We start from the raw sequence: 22,894 nt of genomic DNA, 5'->3' as shown, positions 1-22,894 counted from the left end.
ACTTATTTGGATTAGAGCGTCTGCTAAATGACATTTAATGTAATGTAATGTAATGTAATGATCACAATCTCGGGCCCTTAACCATTTACAGTCTAGAAAAACTATGAGTACATGTGTCTCAGGGAACTCTCCACGGTTTTATTTTGAAATTCAAGAAAGCAAGGGGTGCCGTGATATTAATGTAATTAATCATAGAAGGTAATTCCAACATCTTCAACTTCATGAGAAACTTTCATTCTTCATTTATAACGTCAGTAAATCAAGGTTTTGGTCTCCATCACTAATGTCAGGTCTTCTTCAACATAGCAGGATTTCTGTTTTGTTTTTTCTACAAAAATAGATAAAAATAGATGATAAAGCTCTGCTGGAAAATGAGAATGAGCCTGCATTTTCCCGTGTGTGTGTGTGTGGGTGTATTTCACTTTGAGCACTGCAGTCTCACCACTGTTTATGAGTAGACAAATTGTATTGACTTTATCTGTCCACCAGGTGTCAGCACCCACCCTCTTTTTGTTAAATGATCAGTGGAAAACAAATGAGTGCAAACCATCACTGCAGAATGCTGCAGTAGCCACAAGTGTGCCTTGAATAAAAGAAAAGAAAACTGCATCTTTCAGTCATTTTAGCTCTGAGTGTAACGAAAGGTCTTTGAGCGAGTGATGGAAGGACAAAGCACATGTCAGCCTCTGTAATACGTCCTCACATTGGAGACATGTTACGTGTAGATAATTGTCCCGCCTCTATGACATGGGAGCGTCCTGTGGTTGGTGTGTGCTGTCAGTAAAAACACCTGCATCTCCATTCATTAGTGAGTCACAGTGAGTGCAGGTTAGACACACCTCATCGCTGCAACTCAACCGACTGGACTGCTGCTGTTTACTGTGGCTGCTGCTGATGAGCTCTGATTTTCTCCCACGGTGCATGTGCTGCTGCTGTTTAAAGACAAGTAGACAAACTTTAGGCCAAACACACGCTTCTCCATGGAGATTGAGAACATGGTGGCAAACAGTGCTCTTATTAAAGCCAGGGAAGGTAAGAGATGGATTCTTTTTACAGAATTTGCCGTGGAATCATGTGTAAAAACGTCAACGTCTCACTCTTTAGGGACTCGATGAGAGTGTGGTGGGATGTCACATGTGACAGGTGGTCACTGAGCTTACATCATGTGTTTGTAAGGAGCGCAGGTGCATGTTTTGGTTGGGTGATGTGAGGACAATATTGCGAAAATCTGTGAGGTGCCCAAAGACGAGAGCTGGTGAAGCTGAAACTGGCCACAGATTTGTCAAGTTTTTCCTGAGCCAATTAGAAAAATAAAAATAAATACGGACTAAATTGACTCTTCTGTTAATTGTCGTCGTTAAACTCTTTAAATCAGGTCTTACAAGTTGTTTTGTTTGCCACAGTGTTTTGGAATAATCAGCTCTTACCTCCAGCTGATTTTTTATTCATTTCATTTTATTCAAACCTTCAACTGAAAACAGCTTTAATTAAAATGCCCCTTGAGTCATTTATCTGCTGCTCTGCTCTCTCTCAAGTGTTTTCTGTATATCCAGTGTTCTCTGACTGTATATCATCATTATTTTCATGGATAAATCTGGAAAATCTTTCCTGGAACCCCTCGTAGTGAGCCACAGACCCTCAGGCCTCCCATTCCAGGACCCCTGGAATATACATGTTTTTAGATGAATCCATACTGGTGCCATTTCGCTCTTAGCATTTCTAGGTTTATTTTGTCATCTGTGGTAAAGTCACGTTATCTGTTGTCTGACAAAAAAATGAAAGAAAAACCAGACTCTCGTCGCAAAATAACTTTAAATGTGCTGTTACGTGTTTAGATCTTATCTTTAAAAGGCAGTATGAAAGTTAGGCTGTGGGGTAATGTGGTCCCACAAGCTTTGCATTCCTGTTCCTGGAGCTATTAATAGTTTATGCACTGTAGACGAGCATTCATTGTTTGAAACCTGAAGGGCCGGGCGCACGCTTGCACACATGCATGTTTATGACACTCTGCTGACGAGCTCTGTCATCATTTGGGCTTTCATCATAAAATGTCACAACATAAGACGGTTTTTTATTGTCTGTCTGTCTGCAGGTGGAGGGGGTAAAGGCAGAAGCTGGAAATGGAAGGAGATGCTTCGCTTTCCTCACATCAGTCAGTGTACGGACCTGGCTATGAACATTGGTGTGTGTGTGTGTATGTGTGTGTGTATGAGTGCATTTATTTTGCTTTGTTTTGTTTTGGGTGGGGGTGGGGTTATTAAGCTGCTGTGAACATGTTCTTCCGATTTTTAATTTGCGTATGAAAAAACACTAAATGCAGAAGCAGAATTTCAACACAAACATTTGAAATACAACAAAAACGTTTTTTCATGGAAGAACAAAGAATTTTGCCTTTTCTTTCACCAGTTTATCTGAATTCATGCTACGTTCCATTTGTAGTCGGAACCTGGAATTTCCGAGGTCTTAAGGCGTTGACAGACTCCACAAGAACATATTTTTGTTCTCTGTTCTTGTGGAGACCTTAACACAGAGCAATCTTTAGGGGAGCACCCCCCCCCAGGTCCGACTTCCCAGTTCCGATGTAAATGGAACGCAGTATTAGTCTCAGACTCTTACAGTAAATCTAGGAGAAACTTTTCTAGTACAGCACAGAACGTCATCCAGTCAGGATGCCAGAACTCCACAAAGAGGCGGTCCTCTGTTAGACTGACGGTGAATTATCAGCTCACTGAACAGGTTCATGACAGGAAGGACGGCAAATTCAAACAGAGAGTCAAAAGTTAGTAAAAGGCTAAGATTAGTGACAGCAGCCTGAATCATTACATGATCTGTGTCGATGCGTGATTTCACACAAAGTTTTCTTCTTTTCTTCGACAGAACGAGATTACTACAGTGTGTGTGTGAGGCAGCCTATCGGCAAAAGACTCTTTCAGCTCTTCTGTCGCAGTCGTCCTGATCTGCAGAACTACATGTCCCTCCAGAATGCCTTGGTACTCTATCACTTCTCTACATGTTTGTCAAAGACAGTGATTTTGAGACATATTGACTGGTCAATAGCCGTCACATCTCTGGATTTAAAGCTGTGTAATTTTACATTATTATTCAGCCTCTGCAGGGTCTTTGCAAACAGCACAGATGTAACATTATTTATGTGACCATTATGTGAAAATGGGCTCTGTTAACACAATAAGTAGAGTTCCTATGCCTTGGTTGACATCAAGTTTAAGTACCTTTCAAGGGCTTTCCAGGACCAATTCCCTCAAATTCAAGGACCGAATGCGGTGACACAGCTTTTAAGAGCCGCTTCGCCCATGGCGGCCACTTTTATTGATTTGCAGCAAGTGATTGTTCCTGGGATCTTGGGCAAAGACAGTCCTAGTCATTTTCTTTGGTGAGCCTGAACACTGAATGTTACTCGCTCATCGTTCTGCATTCAATCTCACATCAACAGCGGACAGAGACAATGAACCACCAGCAATTATGACTTGACATGCAAAAAATTTGATTTTCAGGGTGATTTTCAAAAAACTCAAAAACATCTGCCTTGAACCTTTGGGGTAAAAGGGAAAAAAATGAAGGACAGAGGGAAGGTGAGGGGACAAAAAGGGGGGAGAGATCACGAGGGGCAACAGCTGAATTATGTTCTGTGTTTGATAGCACAGAACTAGAATAACCTCACATCATACTGTGATACCCAGACCATGTGGGCCCCATAAGGGTTATACTAGGTCTGACAATATGGGTCTGAAGCAGGTTTATCTCATGTGGTTGTGGTCAAGGGCACACACTCTGTTTTGTTACATTTCTTTTTGCTCTCTTTTTAGGACGCGTTTGAGACCAAGGCGGACGAGGACAGGAAAGAGTCTGGCATCAACATCATTCAGAGATTCCTAATGAGTCAGGTTTGAAAAATGCATGAAAAACTCATTTCCATTGCTTACACTGAATCATGTTTATTAGACTGTTTCTAATTGAATGCATTCAATGAGAATATGTAATAACTGACACTACTAAAGTGCCAGTAATACAAGTAAAGTGATGACCTGGAGTTTCATTTATGTCAATAATCTGAATAATGAATGATTAATATCAAAGTGTCAATAATCTGGATATAAATGATCCAAGGAGTCAATAATCCTCCATGTGTCCTCAGTCCAGTCAGTGCATCCCTATCCTGCTGAAACATGGAGAAAGCTGTATTCAGAGTATGGAGGCGGATCCGTGTGTGGATGTCTTTCACCAATGCTCCGAGTGAGTCCAGCTACAAGCTGCTACTAACGCTGTGTGTACCTGTGCACGTGTGTGTGTGTGTGTGAGAACAATGATGACATTCTATGTTCACTGGATTAGAGACCTGCACAAACACCTGAGTGGAGAGCCCTTCATCCAGTACCAGGACAGCATGTTCTTCGACCGGTTCCTGCAGTGGAAGATGTTGGAGAGGTCAGTGTGTGTGTTAATAATGAGCCGTAATTCATTATCTCTACATGGGTGCTGGAGCCAATCCCATATGACCGGCTGCAATTGCTCTAAGACAATACACGAAGCTCAGCTTCCGCTAAAATGTCGTCATGTGCACTGTATTTACATAGAACGTGATTGGAACGTGTCACTAGTTAATTCAGAATCGGCTGTTTATCACGAATGACGGATCATCTTACGTGATTTTCGTATTCCTGTAGCAGCCTCCGCATTAAAACCCCTGGAAGCTCAGCTTTAGTTGTTCTCTATGGGTTTTTCATCACATCCAGGGAAGCTCAGCTTCTCTGGGGGTCAATGAATCAGTGGGCGGACACGTACGCTGGGCTTCTGCATGATGATTGGAGGAACTTTCTGAACGGTGGAACCAGTATTTGATTGACAGCGTTGCAAGAACATACAAGACATTGGAGCCTTTTCTGCCTCAGTCCTGTGTGGATTTTGCGATGAAGTCTGCAGAGAAATAGTGTGAAATAAATGTGTGTTATTTGTTTGCATTTTCACTTGCACATAAACACTGTAAATTAAAACACAACTATAACATTTCAGTTTGACATAATTATCACGTTTCCTTGTTCTAGCTGTTCTTTTGCAGAATTGAACAGCAAATTTCATTCACTTCTTCTTTATTAACTCTTGTAACTAGTAGTAACCTCTAGTAACCTCAAGTTCTGAAGCGGCAAATTACTTTTCAGTTTCTACTCATCATTATTATTATTTTTACTCATATAAATATACATACATTTATTTATTCATTCATTAAATGTTTACATCATAATTCCAATGAAGCAACTAAAAAATGCCATTTTAATTCACCATTATTATTATATTTACTACTTTTAACTAAAATAACATGACAATTCACATGACAATTCACTTGACCGAACCCGGTCCAAGCTCGATAATCAATTTTTGTTCAAACAAGAAGTCCCAACAGTCTGGGGTCGAATATACATGTTCTATAGTAGGAGACTCTACAAGCGCCATCTGCTGGATCCTAACAGCTACTACTTCAAACAGTCTTAGTGCTTACATAGGACTGGAGCATGCAATTCAAGCAGGTCATTACAGCTCCAAACTCTACAGTTGCACCCCAAGTTTGAATTAATATTGAATTTTGAATAAATTGTGACAGCACAAGATGGTGTGTGTGTGTGTGTGTGTGTGTGTGTGTGTGTGTGTGTGTGTGTGTGTGTGTGTGTGTGTGTGTGTGCACCATACACACACACACAAACATGGAATTCAATTCAATTCAATTTTATCTTATCTGTATAGCGCCAAATCATAACATACATTATCTCAACCAGGCTCAGAGATGTGCGGTCACCTGCCTCGACCGGTTGAGGTGAAAGGAAAATGGGGGACAGAAGAGAGGTGGGGGACAGAAAGGGGGGAGAGAAAGGAAGAGGGAGATGAGGTAGAGACAGAAGAGAGAGAGAGAGACCAGGAGCAGATACACAACAACTGTATCAAGTCACAAGTTTATACAGTCAATGATATCGACTTTTAATTATAGCGCAATAATAATGGTGATGATATAAGGGTAGCCTCGAAAACTGGATCTTGATCCCGCAACCTTCAAGATGAGAATACAGAGAGAGAGAGAGAGAGGGAGAGCAGTTAGTTGTGGAGCTGGTTTATCTTCTTGTACTTCACTGCAATTACTGTTGACTCAGTGCCACATTTAGACTTTCCTCGAGTATGCATAATTGACTGAGAATGAAAACAAGTTTTCTTTTTCTTCAAGGCAGCCCATCAGCAAGAAGCAATTCAGACAGTACAGCCTTCTGGGGAAAGGAGGCTTTGGAGAGGTAAGAGGTCACAGTCACTTCCCTTTAACCTTCAGAATCAAAGCGAACAATGCAGATCAGTTCAAATCCCCAAACATGCGTTAATCTCCAACTTAATTTAGCAAGGACATTTCTCAAATCTCAATATTGAACAGAGGAGTCTGGTATATTGAGCACTGAAAACCGTGCTGTCGCCGATTCACAACCCGTTCAGACGGATTCTGTTGTGCCTCGGTCATGCAGGAAGTACTGAACGATTCTGTGAACAAATCTTCTTAATCAACTGATTCTAATGATTCATTTACACCAAAAGCAACATTGCAGCAAGTTGAGGAGGAACTATGTATGGTGGTCATGGAAAACGACATGTTTGATATCAAATCGAGTAGCGTCAAGCCGAGTAATGCTAGAACTTTCACTTTCTCAGACAGTGGTTTCAATGAATCATGTATTTATGTTTAAAAGTTATGCACTAAATTATTAAATTAAATTAAATTAAATTAAATTAAATTAAATTAAATTAAATTAAATTAAATTAAATCTTCTTTTAAAACACCAACCTTTTTCACCAGTAAGCTTCCATAATTCAAACGTCATTTGCTTTTGATTCTGAGGACACATTTGTCCATTTTTCCCGTCTTTGCTCATACTGCGTTTGCGTCTCAGGTGTGGGCGTGTCAGGTGCGGGCCACAGGAATGATGTACGCCTGCAAGAAACTGGAGAAAACCCATGTGAAGAAGCGACGAGGAGAATCTATGGCTCTGAACGAGAAAGAGATATTGGAAGGGCTGGACAGTCGATTTGTGGTGAGATGACGACCTTTGACCTCTGGCTCTTTGTGTCCTTGCTGTAACCTGGTTTCCATTCAACTTTTGATAAAATGTCAAATATTTTGTCTCTTCACCACAGAAGGCTAAAAAATAAGAACAATTTCCGAGGAACAAGGCTTTTTTTTTACTTTACTGAAAATCCTCTTTTGCAGTGAAAAATGAAAAATCCTTGGTTGGTTTTCTGGCATCCATTAAAATGCATGACACATTTAGAGTAAATGTTGTGGTGGCATTTATATTATTACAGTAATATTTGCTTCTTACAATTACTTTTAATTTTTTTTTAAATGTTTATTTCCGCATAAATCTAAAATATCTTCAAAATAAACAGGTTTATGGAAACACACATTGTGTCCATTTGACATCACTAACTGTTGCAGTTTTCCTCCCATTGAGAGCAGACTCTTTCACTTTCATTTTGATTCTTCATCAGGGTAGAATGTTGCTCTGCTGGTTAAAGGGATAATTCAGGGTTTGTGTCTTGTTCTAATGCTGCGCTCACAATAAACGCAGTGTGAATTCCTTGAGCGGCGAGTTTACATACAAAGTCAATGCACAGACTATCTTATACAATGCCATGAAAACCAATCAACATTGAGATTCTTCCACTGAAGTCTCCTCTGTGTGATGGCACACAGGAGTTGTCAGTTTAACAAACATATGAACAACATTTTTCACAATTTGTCACCGTTTTGGTGACAGAGCTGGTTTAGCTGCAGTCTGTCGCTCTCTTCCTTGATCTCTGTTTTTGTTCTTCTCTACTTCATTTCCTCATATTTTGTTATTGAAAAAAAAAAGAGATTTCCCATGTGTTTGTGCGCCGAGGTTTTACATCCTTTGACAGAAACAGTATAAAGTATTAACTCCACAATTCTTTACTCTGAAGTTTTTGTTTTTCCCATTTGCAGGCTTATATTTGAGCTGACAATATGCGTCTCAACAGGGTAATTATTGGCTAAGATTCACGTGACTCAGAGGAAATCCGGTTACATTATAGTATAGTATAGTGATTTAGATGGAAGATCATTCATAAATTATTTACCTCTCCTTTACATTCTGAGGCTGTTCCATTGGGTAAACTCATTTTATCATTCACTAACATACCTTATCATGACACATTTTTAATTCCAAATCTGATCTCAGATTTGTTTCTTAATTTAATCTATAAGTTTGTTTTGTACTGAATGTCATGTTATTTGACCTCATCTGGCCACTTTCTTGGACACTTGAGTTGGACACCCCCGGTCCAAAGCTTCTTCATGTTCATCTCTCATTTAATGCTTCAGTTCAAGACATCAATACTTAACAATTCCATGACATCTTTTAAGGGAAAATGTTGGACATTGTAAAGTTTGGGTAGTTTCAGTGGGTGTTCTTATTATAGAAAGATATGTATGTGTGTGTGTGTGTGTTCGTATTGGTCTTTTTATGTGACTGGCTGACACTTAAGGCTCAATGCTTTTTAATACATGCACTCCCTGGCTCTCCACTTAGGTGAATCTGGCATATGCATATGAGACCAAGCACTTCCTCTGCATGGTTCTGACCATGATGAGCGGCGGGGACTTGAGGTTTCACATTTATAACATCGGCGAGCCCGGCCTGGAGAGAAACAGAGTATGTTTCTATGCTGCAGAGGTCTGTTGTGGTATACTTCACCTCCACCAGAAGTCAATAGTATACAGGTCAGTGTATTTTCACATTGGTAATGCATTATGACACAAGGTGATAGAAGGGAGGGGGGGTTTGTGTGGTAGTATGAGACAACTGAAAACGTCTGTCTAACAGAAAGATAAGATGTAGAAGATATTTACAATGTTATAGACTGATTTTATCATGTTAGCTTTTTGTTAAGTGGCTCAAATCAGGTGCTCAAACAACGCATCTAATGACACATTTCCATTATACAGTTCTAGCATGACTCAGCTCGAAACTACTCGGTTTTTTTTGCTTTCCCGTTGGAGATAGTACTGATACCTGCTCTGGTAAGGCTCCAAGCGAGCTGAGCGGATACTAAAATGTGATGTCAACAGACTGCCGGCCACTGATTGGTCAGAGAGTGTTGTCAATGGAAGAGTCAAGTGTGTCGTCCTACACAAGAATCCAACTGATCAATGCTGAACTGTAGATCAATTAAAAATACTAAAACATGTGTTAATCTCCAACATTTAGCAAAGGAAATGTCTAAAATCTTCATATTTCACAGAGGAGTCTGGTGTATTTAGTGACAGCACTGTTGAAAGTCACAAGCATGTTCAGGTGTATTTCAGTTCAGTGACTGTGTCCGGTCATGCAGGAAGTACTCTGGAACGGCTCTGTGAACAAATCTTCTTAAATCAACTGATTCTAATGATTCAGTTACACCGTAAACAACTGCTTTGCCCGTCACTCGTTTGTTTTTGTGCCGCGTATAAACCAACATCACTGCAGTTCCGTGCAGCCGCGCTATGGCGACTCCGCCCACGTTGTCGAGTTATTATGAAGTAATGGAAAACGACATAACTGATAGCAAACCAAACAGAGTCGAGCCGAGTCGTGCTCGAACTGTATGATGGAAAAGCGCCATCAGTGTCATCACTTTGCCATTTTAATGGTCACTGAATAAACTGTTGTTTTACAGAGATCTGAAACCAGAAAACATTCTACTGGATGACAATGGTACGTACAGCCACACTTAACACCCTTGGTTTGTTCTCAGCTTAGTGTACAATAAGAGATAAATGCCCCATAATAACCTTGAATCAGATCACGCATTCCATGCTGTGCAGAAGGAACACGATCAATATTTTCACAGCACTTTCTGATGTGGCTATTTTTAGCTAGCTGGAATGAGATGCACGACAACAGTTCAAGTTCTGCCAAACGTGGCCAATCAGACATGTCTACCAAGAAGGAAACAGTTGCTGGTATTTTGACACGAGTGCAAACAAAGGCAGCTTGAGGAAGTGAAAGGCGGAGTGCCTCAGGCGTGGTATCTATTTTAAGAAACCTGTTCCTTCACAGGAGCCGCCTTGTTTTTTACTTTTTTTTTCTTTGTGTTTACAAATCCAAAGAGCTCAGGGAACGCCGTGCACACGTTTTGTATTAACTAAGCAAACTATTTTACCACCAGAGAAGCCTGAGGGAAGGGATGTACAGTCCATCAGGCTAAAGAGAGTCATAAAGGCAAATATGTCAACTATGAAACCATTTCAGTGGATTCTTTCCTGCTTGTTTCTCCACAAAGGACACATTCGCATCTCTGACCTGGGCCTGGCTGTGAGGCTGTCTGAGGGGAGACTGGTGCGAGGCAGGGTGGGCACACTGGGATATATGGGTACGTACCACACTAATGACACATCACATGAATGTCCAGCCAAAGTCGAAAGAGAACCTATGAGTCTAAAGCAGCACTAGTGGGCTGGTACTGTCTGGTCCCACTTTTATTGTGTACTCCTCACAAGATGCCGTTATTTATCCGTCCAATTCATTATTATGGCCCAACATAATAGTTTTTCAGGGTGCACTACTTGTGTTCACTCATTCTCACAAGAGTCTAGTGTTTGCATCTAGTGTCTAATGATAATTATTTATTGTTAAAGAAGAACAATATCTATCAGGCAGATGATACACCAAATAATATGGACTGTGTGCTTGACACTTAAATAATTTTTGGAAATGTTAAGGATAATCTAAAGATACAAGTTGTAGGTCCAGTTTTTAGTTGTTTTGATATAGACAAAATATTTAAATACATAAATAAATAGATGTGAACATCACTAACATCTTCTGGTATCTTTCATTTACTGGAGATTTTCATAATTTTGTGATTTCATAATACCGACGTACATGCTTCATATGGATAAGGGGAGAACCGGCACTTTTTGTGCAACACAGTGAGTAACATGTGTTTAGGTGTAGGCTCCTGGTTACATCATTGCTTGTCCTCAGACTGTCAATAACCTCTCCATAAAAACACCCTGGAATATTCCTCTAACGCCACAACTGACATCTCGCAATGTTCCACGACTCATTCACCCTCTCACCCGTTCTGTGGATAGGTGAGCACCCCCACCCTCGAGTCTGTGCAGACCTTATGTGCCGACTGCACATTCTCCCTGTAGCACAACATGTTCCACTTGGTAGCACGGGTTTGCGACCCGGACCGACAGAGGCCCAGTTTCCTCCCACAGTCCAAAAACCTACAGAAATGAATTGGAATTTCTAACCTGACCGTAGGTGTGAATGGTTGTCCATCTCTGACTGTCCAGGCTGTACCAAGAGACTGGCTCCAGCGACTTTCATGCAGAGGATAAAGCAGTAGACAATGAATGAATTAAACAATAAAGAAGAGGGTAACTGTGGACACTTCCTTGGCGTTATGCGAGGATGTCCGCTGGTACCTCATACAAGGACAAACAACTGTCCTTGATGAACTCCAGGTGAGAAATCACAGCTACTAGAATGGAACGCGAGATCAAGCTCACATGCACAGAACCGTTACTATCCTCACAATATTTCTACAGCAGGCTGAATTGACACTTTGAAGTGGAGGTTTACAACGCAAACAAAGAAGAACCGCATCCTTTCCAGTATGAAAAGGCCACTGTAGTTCCCCGACACACTTGGGAAAGGGAGGAGATGAGTGGAGTCCTCAATCTGCCGTCTCACCTTTAGATGTTACTATTTCTTACTCAATGGTCCTTTAAATTAGATCATTATAAATGATGATGACCTTGTAAGACTAAAAGATGTAGGCTAACATATGTTAACAAACTAGACAGCATTTCTCTTACTTATATTATATTAATAGTTTTTTGCATTACGATGATCACAACAATGAAAATTCACCTGGATTACACTGGTGTTTGGTGATGGAAATCTCCAGATGTCATAAATAAACCCTCATCACAATGTGCCATGCACTCTGCAGCAGAGCAGACACTATTTATTGATCTGAACACTCATTTCAGCTCCAGAGGTGATCAGCCACGATCACTATGGCATGAGTGCAGACTGGTGGGGCCTTGGCTGTCTGATTTATGAAATGACTGCAGGACAGCCGCCGCTCAGGGCCCGAGGAGAGCATCCAAATACCTCGGAGATGGAGCGAAGGATAAAAAAGCAACAGGAAGAATATAATAACAAATTCAGCCATGACGTAAAAGACCTCTGCTCTTTGGTGAGTGCTCAAATGATTGATATCATCAACTGATATGCAAGATCTCCTTCCTTTTGATTACATTTATAATTTGATTTCATCCAATCATTGCAGGTTATCTCAGTTCCACTTCCTGTTTTGCTTGGATATGAGATTCCAGAGAGCTAAAACCTTTGATTCAACTCCTCCAAAAATTGACTTTGCATATCACACATACACTGCAGGAGGTTTGAATGAAGGTCTATGAGAAACTTAGCTTCCATTTACAATGGTCTCAATCGGGTCTCCTTCAATTCTGAGGAAAATACAAGAAAAAGCAGAGCAAATACTGTATGAGTGGACACTGGTGTGATTGACAGCTTGTACCTTGTCAAATTGTACATCTTGGGGATTCAAAACAGAAGACTACATAGATGATTTTAGAGATATGTGCATATACTTTTTAAGTAAGATAAAGTAAGAGTTTGGATCCAAGAATGACTTGATGATAATGATAAAGTAAGGTTAGCGGATTACTGCTTTCCTAAACACCTGTTCCCTGTAATCATGTACAACATATAGAGAGAGGATTTAGTCTTCCAGTTGAAAAACAAAACCCTGTTTTGAAGCCTCAAGATTTGGAATTTGCTTGATTGAGCAGAATATAGTGAGTTTGTGGTATTTTTGGTTTTCTGTTTGAGTCCCGGCACAAATCGCCAGTCTCAAGGCTTCACATTGGGAGCAAACCAAAATAAACTGTCTTACTTACTTTTTCTTTCTTAATTTGCCTAATGAAGGTCTAGGACCAAAACAGTGTATGGGATTCTTTCTTTGCCATTTAATTGCATTCCATTTGTAGTCGGAACTCAAATTTCCGAGGTCATGGGGCGTCCTTACACGGGAACTTGGATTTCTGACTCAAAGCAACCTCACCAATCCTGACATGGAATTACAAGACGGCTGTCACCAAACTAACACTGCTACTTCCACCGTTAATAGCACGTCTATAGATTAAAGAACATTAAATTAGTCGTACACATAGTACTGCTTAACTTTAAGCAAGCTTGTTTTGTGTGCAGAGAATGCCATGTAAAGCGTCATTATTGACTAGTGTTGCTAACAATGGCTAGCCCAAGAGATGTTTTTTTCCAACACTATGAACTTCTCTATTAAGTATTAGTATATTTGTTTAATACAATTGTTTTTATTTTTATTTCTAAATCGTTTTATTCATTTTTTTTTTTTTTATTTCTCCGATTCTTAGTATCCACAACTGTTCTTATATATACAAAAAATAGTGAAGTATTTACTCAACAAATTAAGTTCAGCAGTTACACATCTTCTTCACATGAAACATGTGAACAATAAACTTTATAGGCCAAAATAAAAGAGAATAGCCGTCAATAAACGAAATGTGGTTAAATACCCAGTTCAAGTGTAGCTCATGTGCGCTGTAGCCCAAAACACAATGGCCGCTTTACCACAAGAGCCAAAACAGAGAGACGGTAACTTACTCCACAGGTGTGGTCGACAGAAGCAGGAGGAAAGATGATGAGGAGGAAGAGACTCACGTAGCTGACGATGTCGGCTAAATCCACACAGACTCTGCTGTCACTGGTCGTTAGCTCGTTAGCTCGTTAGCATGGTCTCGCGCAGCATCACTCGCTACTAGGTTAGCAGTTAGCTTAACTCCGTTCTTCTTCTCTCTTGAGTAATCCATGCAAACTCACAGAAAAGTCACCATAAAATCTCTCAAAGTGTCCTGGTCGAACACTCGAACACTCGAACAGAAACTGGTGACAGACTTTAATTAAACAGTTAGTTTCACCTGGAAGCGTCTCTCTCTCTCACTCTCCCTTTCAAAATAAAATCACATCCCATTCATGTGACTATTTCTTCCTCTTCTCACAAAGTTCAACATGTTAAACATTCGCAATCAACAAATTAACATATCAAATGCAACGTTTCAATAAACATTACCCAATATTAATTTACTGAGTAATATCATGACTTCATTGATGGACAATTGTTTTAACTTAATTTTTAACATGTATTGATGATGAACTTAAACTCTTTTTAACCTAAAATGATGTATATTAGGCAATTCAATGATTCATTCCAACTTATATCATTTTATTTTCTGAATGAATTCCCATTGGCTACAATAATAATCCTAATCTCTCTTGCACAAATACATCCTTTAAAAATAAACAAATAAATAAAATGTCATTTTTCTTTCTCCTTCTATTGTAGCTGCTGACCAAGGACCCAAAGCAGAGGTTGGGCTGCCATGGTTCAAAGGGGAAAGATGTACAGTTTCATCCTTTCTTCAAAAAAATCAACTTCAGAATGCTGGAGGCGGGACTTGTCAATCCGCCATTCAAACCTGATGCAAGTACCCTGACGATTCCCCCCCGTCTGAATTCATTAGTCTCAAGACGTAATATGTCGTGAGACTAATGAATGAATGAAATCCAAGATGAAAAGTTGAAATGTTTTGACCATGACCTGCACACAGGAAGTAGGTCTTCCCAGACAGGAAGTAACCCGTAACATTGGCATACACTGACCAATCACCAATCTGATTAAAACTTCAGATGTGAGACCAGAGACCCTCCCTGAACACAGGAAGTGCATTGTAACTTAAAATTTAAATCTGCATTAAACTTCACATGTGAGATAAGTGACTCGGCCAGAACACCAGGGCTTACCCGGCCTGTAGGTGGGGCTGCGGCTGTGAGGGCCCACACGACGCTGGTTGCAAAAACAACTACCAAATCTGGCTCCAATACAGTGTGTGAGAATTAGTGCCATCTAATGGTAAGACTGCAGAATGCAACAAATGGACGACTCCTCCCCCTCTCATGCATGTCAGTGAAATTCATCTTTACATACCAGACTGGAGTAAACACTCTTTCACAACTCTCCACTGGTTTGTTCCAAAGAACAAGATGGTGCTGCCCATCACAACAAAAACTGACTGTACATTACCACGACTGCAGATTGACTACAACACTCTGAGATGATAATCCGACTATATATAGAACCACGCTAAACATTAATAAGCATGTGTAGAAGCAAACTTGTGGATAATTGTGAATTATGTATGCTACAGTGATTACACACATATACACATGTTTAGATTTGGATGATGAACTGAAACAACTCATTACAGACGTGTGTTGACTGTATGTTTTTGCTCATGTAGCCCAGACAGGTGTATTGCAGTGATGTACAAGACATTGAAGAGTTTTCCTCAGTGAAAGGAGTCACTCTGGACCAAATGGACAACAGCTTCTACTCCAAGTTTAACACAGGCAGTGTTCCTATAACCTGGCAGAATGAGGTGGGTTCATCATATTATTAAAAGAAAAAAAACAAACCGCTAAGTGGTCTTGCTATCTCCCCCGTAGATGATAGAGACAGGATGTTTCCGGGAGCTGAATGTTTTCGGTCCTTCTGGGTCTCGAACTCCAGATCTGGACTGGACACAGACCCCCGAGAGCCCCAAACGCAGTCTGCTGGACCGATTCCGCCGCAGACATGTAAGAAGTTCTCCTCAAAAATGTGTGTACAGACACGGCTGTCGAGTGAAAGCTGAATGTTTCTCCTCCACCTCTCGTCCAACAGCAGAATTCAGACTCATCAGAGGAGAGCAGACAGAGCTTGTTGCCCAGTGAAAGCTACATGAAGTCAGGACTCGTCAGTACGACCCTCTGAAGACTGTCACAGCAGACAGAGTCATCAATGGACTCTAGCTGTGTCTCAATTCAAGGTCTGCACACTTTGCGGTATAAGGAGTCTGCCGTCTCTGGCCACAGCCAACCAGACGTCACGTTACAAAATGGGCTATAACTCACAAAGCTCCATATCTGGCATGCAAACACCTGTGGGATATGTGGGATTTCTGGGATAGCTACGGAGGATCCATGTGTAGTTTCACATTTGCCTCATTTGGAAGAAGCTTTTAGAAGTACAATTTCTTAGTCACCTCCTGCTTCTAAGGGGCGTCACCAGTGGAGATAGAGATCAAATGCCTCTGCACGTAATTGGATAGACCTGAAACCACCAATGATCCGGATGACACGTGCGGCGCGCCGGAAAATGTGTCAACAAAACGTGCTTCATTTAGTTTTGTAGGAGTGATGGTTATCTATAGATCTAGTAATGGCACTTAACTAACCACCAGCCAGGAATCCAAAGATGGCTGTCCTTCAGTGACTGCCAAAGTAGCTAGACGTCGCTTCTCTGTCATCATTGCATTAAGCCCGCCTCTATTGCGCCAGGAAGTTGGCCAAAACAGAGTGACAGCAAATCACTGGCGGACTCGACAGGGTCCACCCCGGGCAGGTCGCCAGTCCATCACAGGGCCTAAGCAGCGAAATAAAATAAAAGAATCACATGATAAGGGTTAGGTCACAGTTAGGCAACTGCAAGGGGTGGCAGAACTTATACCTGAATCACCTGTAGCTCCGCCCTACTTAAAAGTTACGCCTCTGCACTCAGACACATCTCTTTTTTCCATGTTGTCATTTTATTTGTACACGCTCATTAGTTTTACGCGTGCAAACATCGCGGAACGTCACTGATGTTATGGAAAATGTGTCACGTGTAACAAAAGTGCCAAGTTTTCCGCTGAAAAAAGAGGCGTGACCAACAGACGTCGATGAAAATGCCTCGGATTGTCCTAGAACCAATCACACCAATGAGTGACAAGAACGTGTCAACAAACTTGCTTGTTGTAGTTGTCCAGGAGGATGACGATGATCTAGTGATGAAACTCAAATCAAGAGACAGCTGCTCTTTGGTGGCTGTAGTCGTCGTGTTAAGTCCACCTCTCGCGTGCCAGGGTTTGTGATTGATTATCTATTTTTTTTGGAGATGTTGTAGTTGGCCAAAATGACACCCATCTTTACTACTCAGCACCCTTCCAGTTACAAGCCAATTTCCCTTCCTCTTGACCATGGGATGACCATTTTGACATCTTCTGGCCGATCAATGCAGCTGATGAAGGATACAGACCCTGAATTGAGACACAGCCGCTAAAAACCTCCATCACCACCATCACCGTTCCACTGTAGCAGCAGAAGACAAAGGGAGAACAAATCCTGTTCCTCTCTTTGTAACGAATCATTTCTTTACAGCTACTCTACATTAGCACTTGTTGGTTTGTTTGTTTTTTATCTAATGTATATTTCACTGTTCTGTCTGTTACATACACTTTATTTCTATACATTTGACAAATCTTGTTTGTAAAGAACATTAATTGTGATATAAAACACAGTATATGAAGCTCCTTCATATAATTATAACCATGTTAACCAGCCAGTTTCACTGCCAGTGTTTGTTGTTTTTTAAATAATAAAAAAACTAAACAGTAAAGCTGCTGTTAATGAAATCCTTTAGTTCAATTGTGTTAATGTGTCTCCATATTTTGACAGTTCACACTGAGCTGAACAGGGTTTTTGAAGGTCAGGACTGTGGTGATATTGTACATCTCAAAGTTAGATTTCCAGATTTCCACAAAGAGATAGAGTTAAATTTAAACTTAAGGATATGAATTACTTCCAATATGTGAAAAAAGGTGGAGGACAGGCCCTCAATATGGTTTGGGGAAAAAAGAAAGGTCTTAATTTACAGGGCTGCAAACACACCTGGACCTTTTACTTTTTCACCTTCCATGAGCAACAGTGGTTGGAGGGACTTCACTTCTACCACTTTTTTTTTCTTATATCTATGCAGTACATTTATTTATAAGGGCAATCAAAAATAGATGTTAATTGCAGCCACTACGATTCGCTGATTGCATCGTTTAGAATTTAAGTTTTGATTTGGAACCTTTTATTAATCTACATCCCTAAATGTTGCACCAGTCAAACACAATGTAGGTAGAACCTTGAGTACTATCCTTACTCCTGTGAGGGCTGCAGCGCCACCTGGTGATGAAGACTGTGCAACATCTCACTGAGGTCGCACGACACCACACACAAGTCCTGCTGCTGTTGTTACTGCTGCTGCTGCTGTTACTGCTGGTCCACAAACCCGCGCAGCTTAGCTCCAGTTGACCCTTGAGCTCAAATGACAGATCAAAGAAGACAAAGATGAAAAACGACCTCGGAAACAGAGAAGTTGTCTCAGAATGTCGTGTTTTTAACTAAAATTGTCAATTCAAAGTCTGATATAGTGACAATTTTCAGGATCTGTGGAGCACTTTACAAAGTTACTGCAAATACAGACCAAACATTTCAGTTTTGCAACATTTAACTAGTGAAACAAAGTTAGACTTTTATTTTGAATTATTCACAGGACAGGAAATGTCGCAGCTAAAAACGCTTGTATTTCTACAGCATTTTTACTTTCAGAATGTAAATGCTATGCATGTTGCATATACATGGCCCTTTACATGCTTCATTTCATATTCTTTTTGGTCTGTTCCAATGGTCACAATGTAAGAGCCAGTCATTTGACGTAGTGACAGGCATAAGAGACAAGAGAATGGTATCTCACCCCACTCATCATCACAGCTATAACTCTTTTATTTATTTATTTTGCACAATAAAGATAATCTATAGCAACAATATTATATTGAAGAAGAACAAACTAGCTGACCTCTGAAGTTTGTTGGCAGACATCATTAATAAGGAGTTCAACTTTTCAGTGTCATTTTTTTTTTTATTTAACCCAGAATATAAAAGAGTGAATATTTGACACACACACACACACAGTGAAAAAAACAAAATAAGATTTGAATCCCACCTCCTGCTACCAGATGCCCCCCAAGTCAACCAAAAGGTGGAGCTTTGACTCGTGAATGACGTGGATCTTGACGGAGATCATCGATACTACACTCTGAATTATCATCCCCTTTTTCTCTTCAGAATTAGATGATATATACATATACTGTATATATCTGTATATATCTGTATCCACCATGAGTGATCACTCACCAGAAATAATCCACGTGGGGGAAATTCGGGTGTTACAGTTAGTAGTAGCTACAGAATAAAAACAGATGGAATAAATAAATAAATAAGTAAATAAATAAATGCACAAATAGTATACGCAAGTTGTACAGTTAAAGTAATAAGATATTAGTATACACAATATTATACTGTAAATATTTAACATGATCACTAACACAATCATATTATCACAGTGCAATAACATAACAAGGTTAATAAGATAGTTATAATTATTTATATAGCAGTAGAAATGTGTCATAGTGTTGCGTGGTAAAGCACTCTGTAAACTTGTTTTAAATACTGCTAGTTCATTATTATTATTATTATCATTACTTATTAATTGTAACGGTTATGGTTCTAATATTAGTCACACTCGTGCTGCTAATAAAAAAATAAAAATAAATATTATATATTATTATATCCTACTTTCATTGAGCTGATTTTATATCACCTACATCTGACCTAATTATTATTATAATTATTATTCCAACCTGAGATATGTCAATGAGACGGAGGGGGGACTGTGACAGTGCCATCTAGTGGAATTAGAAAGTTTTTTTTTTCTCCACATTATGTCCAAAAAACGACGCCATCTGGTGGAGAGTAGTAAAAATGATCAATTCTAAGACAAAAGCCCAGATTGACAACCAGATATAATCAAATGAAATTAAGTGGGATCAGATTTCAGTGGCACATGAAATCTTTGGGCTCTTAACTGTAGGAGTGTAACAATTGTATTCTAGCCTTACTGTAGGAACTGAGCTGGAAATGATGAGACGATCAAAGAGAAATACACAATCTTGCCAAAAATCATGTCATATGCATAAACACAGCCAAAAAGATTAAGAGTGAAAAGCATGTAAAATGCACACAACCGTCCCAAAGGGTTGATATTACTATTATTGTTGATTTTCTATGAAATTTTAGAGTAATATAACAAAAATGACATTGTATGTTGAAGAGGAGGAAGGGGAAAGCTCTCACTTTGTGCAGCTGTACTGTGACCAAGTCGATATCTTCCGACCTCCGTCTCAGTGGGACCACATGAACGAGGATCCACGAGGGAAAACAAAATTAGATGCGACTGATTGGGTCAGGCTTCTTACCCTCCTCTATAAATGTCAGAGGACTCGAGCATTCCATGTGATATACTGGGGAGAGAGTGTAAGGCTGTATTACATCTTTCATGAAACATAAAAGTTGCCATCTAATATTGTGGAGCAATGGATGCAGAGGAGCTGATTGAGTCCATCATCAGAGGTCTCATGTTTCTCGCTGGGATCCTGGGAAACAACTGGCTGGCTATACGCTCCCTGCCTGGGAAGATCTCCAGCATCCGCACCAACGAGGTCCTTTTCATCAACTTGGCCATCTCCAACCTCATCACCAACTACCTGGTGGATCTTCCGGACACCATAGCCGATTTTGCCGGCCGGTGGTTCCTAGGGGAAACCTTTTGTGGCGTGTTCCGTTTTTGCGCTGACCTCTCTGAAACCAGCAGCATCTTCACAACCTTCTTCATCAGCACTTACTGGCACCAGAAGCTGGTTGGGTCGCTGAAGCGCGGTGGGGCACCGGTGAAGCTGGACAGCCTGTGCCTGGTGGGCTGCCTGCTTGCTGGGAGCTGGTCGGTGGCTTTGGTTTTCAGCATCCCACATTTTTTCTTCGTCCAAATCGATGGAGGAAATGAGAGCCATGAGGACTGTATAGAAGTCTTCCCTGATGAACTTGCAAAGCAAACATACGAGATCATTTATTTGACCCTGGCTAATGCGCTCCCTGTTGCTGGGATTGTATTCGCCAGCTGCCAAATTGTTGTCACTCTGCTGCTAAACCAGAGACGTATACAGAGTCATAACTCAGCCACCAAGGAGGCTGTTAAAGAGGAAGACAAGAACACTGAAAACATTAATCATAAAGGATCAGTCAGTTGTGATTCTGGACAAGGCACTTCTGGAGATGACAACTGTTCTTCACCCATCAGCGTTTATACAGGGGTGCCTCCTTCCACCGGTCCTAACGGTGGACTGCCTGATCACAGCCCTGCCGCTGAGAAGGAAGCAAACGCAGACAGTGAAGTTGGAGCTCAACCAAACGTTTCCAGGGTCAGAGAGCCAGCTAAGGCCAGCGCCAGCTCAAGCTCTCAGGTGAGAGCAGCTAAGAGTGTGGTGGCTGTTGCCAGTGTGTTCCTGGTCTGCTGGCTCACTCATCTGCTTCTACGCATCACCAACAGCATCCACACCTCATCAATAGTGGTGGAGGTGGCCAGCTACATAGCAGCCTCTTACACATGCATAATCCCCTACATATTCCTGTACGGCGTGAAAAAGCTTTCCTGCTCATGTAAAAGGTAAACGGGTAGATCGCACTGTTGTTGTTCACTATAGAAATATTAAAGTGATGCACATGGTTCTAACGACCATCTCTCATATCGACTCAAACATTCTCTGTCAACTAATAACTATCAGAAATGTTTGCTGTATATTAGCTGTTTAAATGACGTGAAATAGACTCTTATACTTGAACATTTCCACTTACATCTCAATGCATTTTGAATCTCAACAACGATGCACTTTGTAATGTTATTATTTGTTATTATAAAGAGATGTGTAAAATATATTTCAAGAACTGTGTGAATTATTGAATTTGGCAGAAAATTGTAAGAGATAATGACTACAAATGATGTGATTATGATAAAAAAAAAACAATTCAAACTATATGTTTTTCTGCTGCTGCTCCGTCTTTCTAGTCAGGACAATAAGGTGAATATAACGTGTGAAGGACTAACTCAAAGACGTAAAACAACAAAAGGTATAAAACGCAGCTTACTGTGAAATTAAAAGAGGAATTACTCCATCGTCAAAGCAGGAATTATTTTATTTTTCATGAGGCTGGAAATTAAACATAATTGTTGGGTACTGCGCACAGTTAATTGGAGAAAAGGCCCTCAAGCAATTACTGTATTGTTGCTAATGAGCATGAGAAACCCGAGTGCTGTTTGCAGATTAAAGATAATTATGTAAACGCAAACAGTGACGGCAGTTGGGTTCATTACTGGACCCCCCCTGCAGTGTCACATTACCAACACTCGGTGCCCCGAATCCTCCTTTCTGCTGAAATTATTTATAAAAACGAAACAAACGTACACCCAAGAATGAGAGGTTGTTGTAGTTGCTATATAGTGTTATCGATACATCCTTATCCACAAAAGCAATGACAACTTTTATTTCTTTTTTTTTAAAAAACATGTTTTTTTTATCTTTTTTTTCCTCCCCCTCAAACGCAGGCCAGAGTTTTTCCAGTGTAGCGCCGAGAAACTGCACCATGTTTAAAAACTTGTTCTACATTCAATACAAAAGCACTCACACACACACACTCACAACAGCACAGTTCAGTGCATTAGACAAAAATGCTCACCGTAAATAATACACATGAAAATTATGTTTATGTGCGAGTGATGTTTTGGCAGAACGGATGACATTATGGCCACGTTATGTACATAATTACAGTCAGACATTCAGAACAGAAGTTGTTTGGGGGTATTATGCCAAAGAAAAAAGTATTATTTGAAAATACTTATACCAGTATTTTTGCCTGTGTCAAATATATTGAAATATTCCAAATTAATTTTCATCAAGTGCATTATCATTTAACAAAAACTAATCTGTAAAATTCTGAATTAATGGTAATGTTTTCATGTAATACCACACAAC

General features: G+C 40.3%; 2 protein-coding genes and 1 long non-coding RNA gene across 3 annotated transcripts; 2 read left to right on the top strand and 1 right to left on the bottom strand.

Moving 5' to 3' along the window:
- Window positions 1–871: 871 nt before the first annotated feature.
- LOC122761350 lies at window positions 872–4,985 on the bottom strand. The gene is made up of 3 exons (XR_006358546.1): window positions 4,662–4,985; window positions 4,355–4,420; window positions 872–932 (listed from the first exon to the last, which is right to left on the bottom strand). It is a non-coding gene; the product is annotated as an uncharacterized LOC122761350 (long non-coding RNA).
- On the top strand, window positions 925–17,557 carry LOC122761348 (G protein-coupled receptor kinase 5-like). Its single transcript, XM_044016560.1, has 16 exons — window positions 925–1,032; window positions 2,093–2,182; window positions 2,878–2,990; window positions 3,825–3,902; window positions 4,154–4,251; window positions 4,351–4,443; window positions 6,227–6,290; window positions 6,936–7,076; window positions 8,595–8,785; window positions 9,721–9,758; window positions 10,327–10,416; window positions 12,053–12,261; window positions 14,473–14,610; window positions 15,428–15,565; window positions 15,633–15,764; window positions 15,850–17,557. Exons 1-16 carry the CDS (start codon window positions 981–983, stop codon window positions 15,937–15,939), a joined length of 1,755 nt encoding a protein of 584 aa, XP_043872495.1. The 5' UTR covers window positions 925–980; the 3' UTR covers window positions 15,940–17,557.
- Window positions 17,558–20,365: 2,808 nt separating this feature from the next.
- Window positions 20,366–21,596, top strand: LOC122761347 (rhodopsin-like). Its single transcript, XM_044016559.1, has one exon. It carries the CDS (start codon window positions 20,405–20,407, stop codon window positions 21,533–21,535), a length of 1,131 nt encoding a protein of 376 aa, XP_043872494.1. The 5' UTR covers window positions 20,366–20,404; the 3' UTR covers window positions 21,536–21,596.
- Window positions 21,597–22,894: the final 1,298 nt, after the last annotated feature.

This window comes from Solea senegalensis, unplaced genomic scaffold (genome assembly GCF_019176455.1).
Source record: "Solea senegalensis isolate Sse05_10M unplaced genomic scaffold, IFAPA_SoseM_1 scf7180000014635, whole genome shotgun sequence".
NCBI lineage: Eukaryota > Metazoa > Chordata > Actinopteri > Pleuronectiformes > Soleidae > Solea > Solea senegalensis.
The sequence above is the reverse complement of the archived record's forward strand: the minus strand, read 5'-3'. Positions and strand labels throughout refer to the sequence as shown.

Bases quoted from the DNA above. Each gene is read 5' to 3' on its own strand.
- LOC122761347 (XM_044016559.1), top strand. From the start codon at position 20,405: ATGGATGCAGAGGAGCTGATTGAGTCCATCATCAGAGGTCTCATGTTT.
- LOC122761348 (XM_044016560.1), top strand. From the start codon at position 981: ATGGAGATTGAGAACATGGTGGCAAACAGTGCTCTTATTAAAGCCAGG. The intron at 2,183-2,877 runs GTGTGTGTGTGT...TTTCTTCGACAG, and splicing joins GGACCTGGCTATGAACATTG to AACGAGATTACTACAGTGTG. The intron at 6,291-6,935 runs GTAAGAGGTCAC...TTTGCGTCTCAG, and splicing joins GGAAAGGAGGCTTTGGAGAG to GTGTGGGCGTGTCAGGTGCG.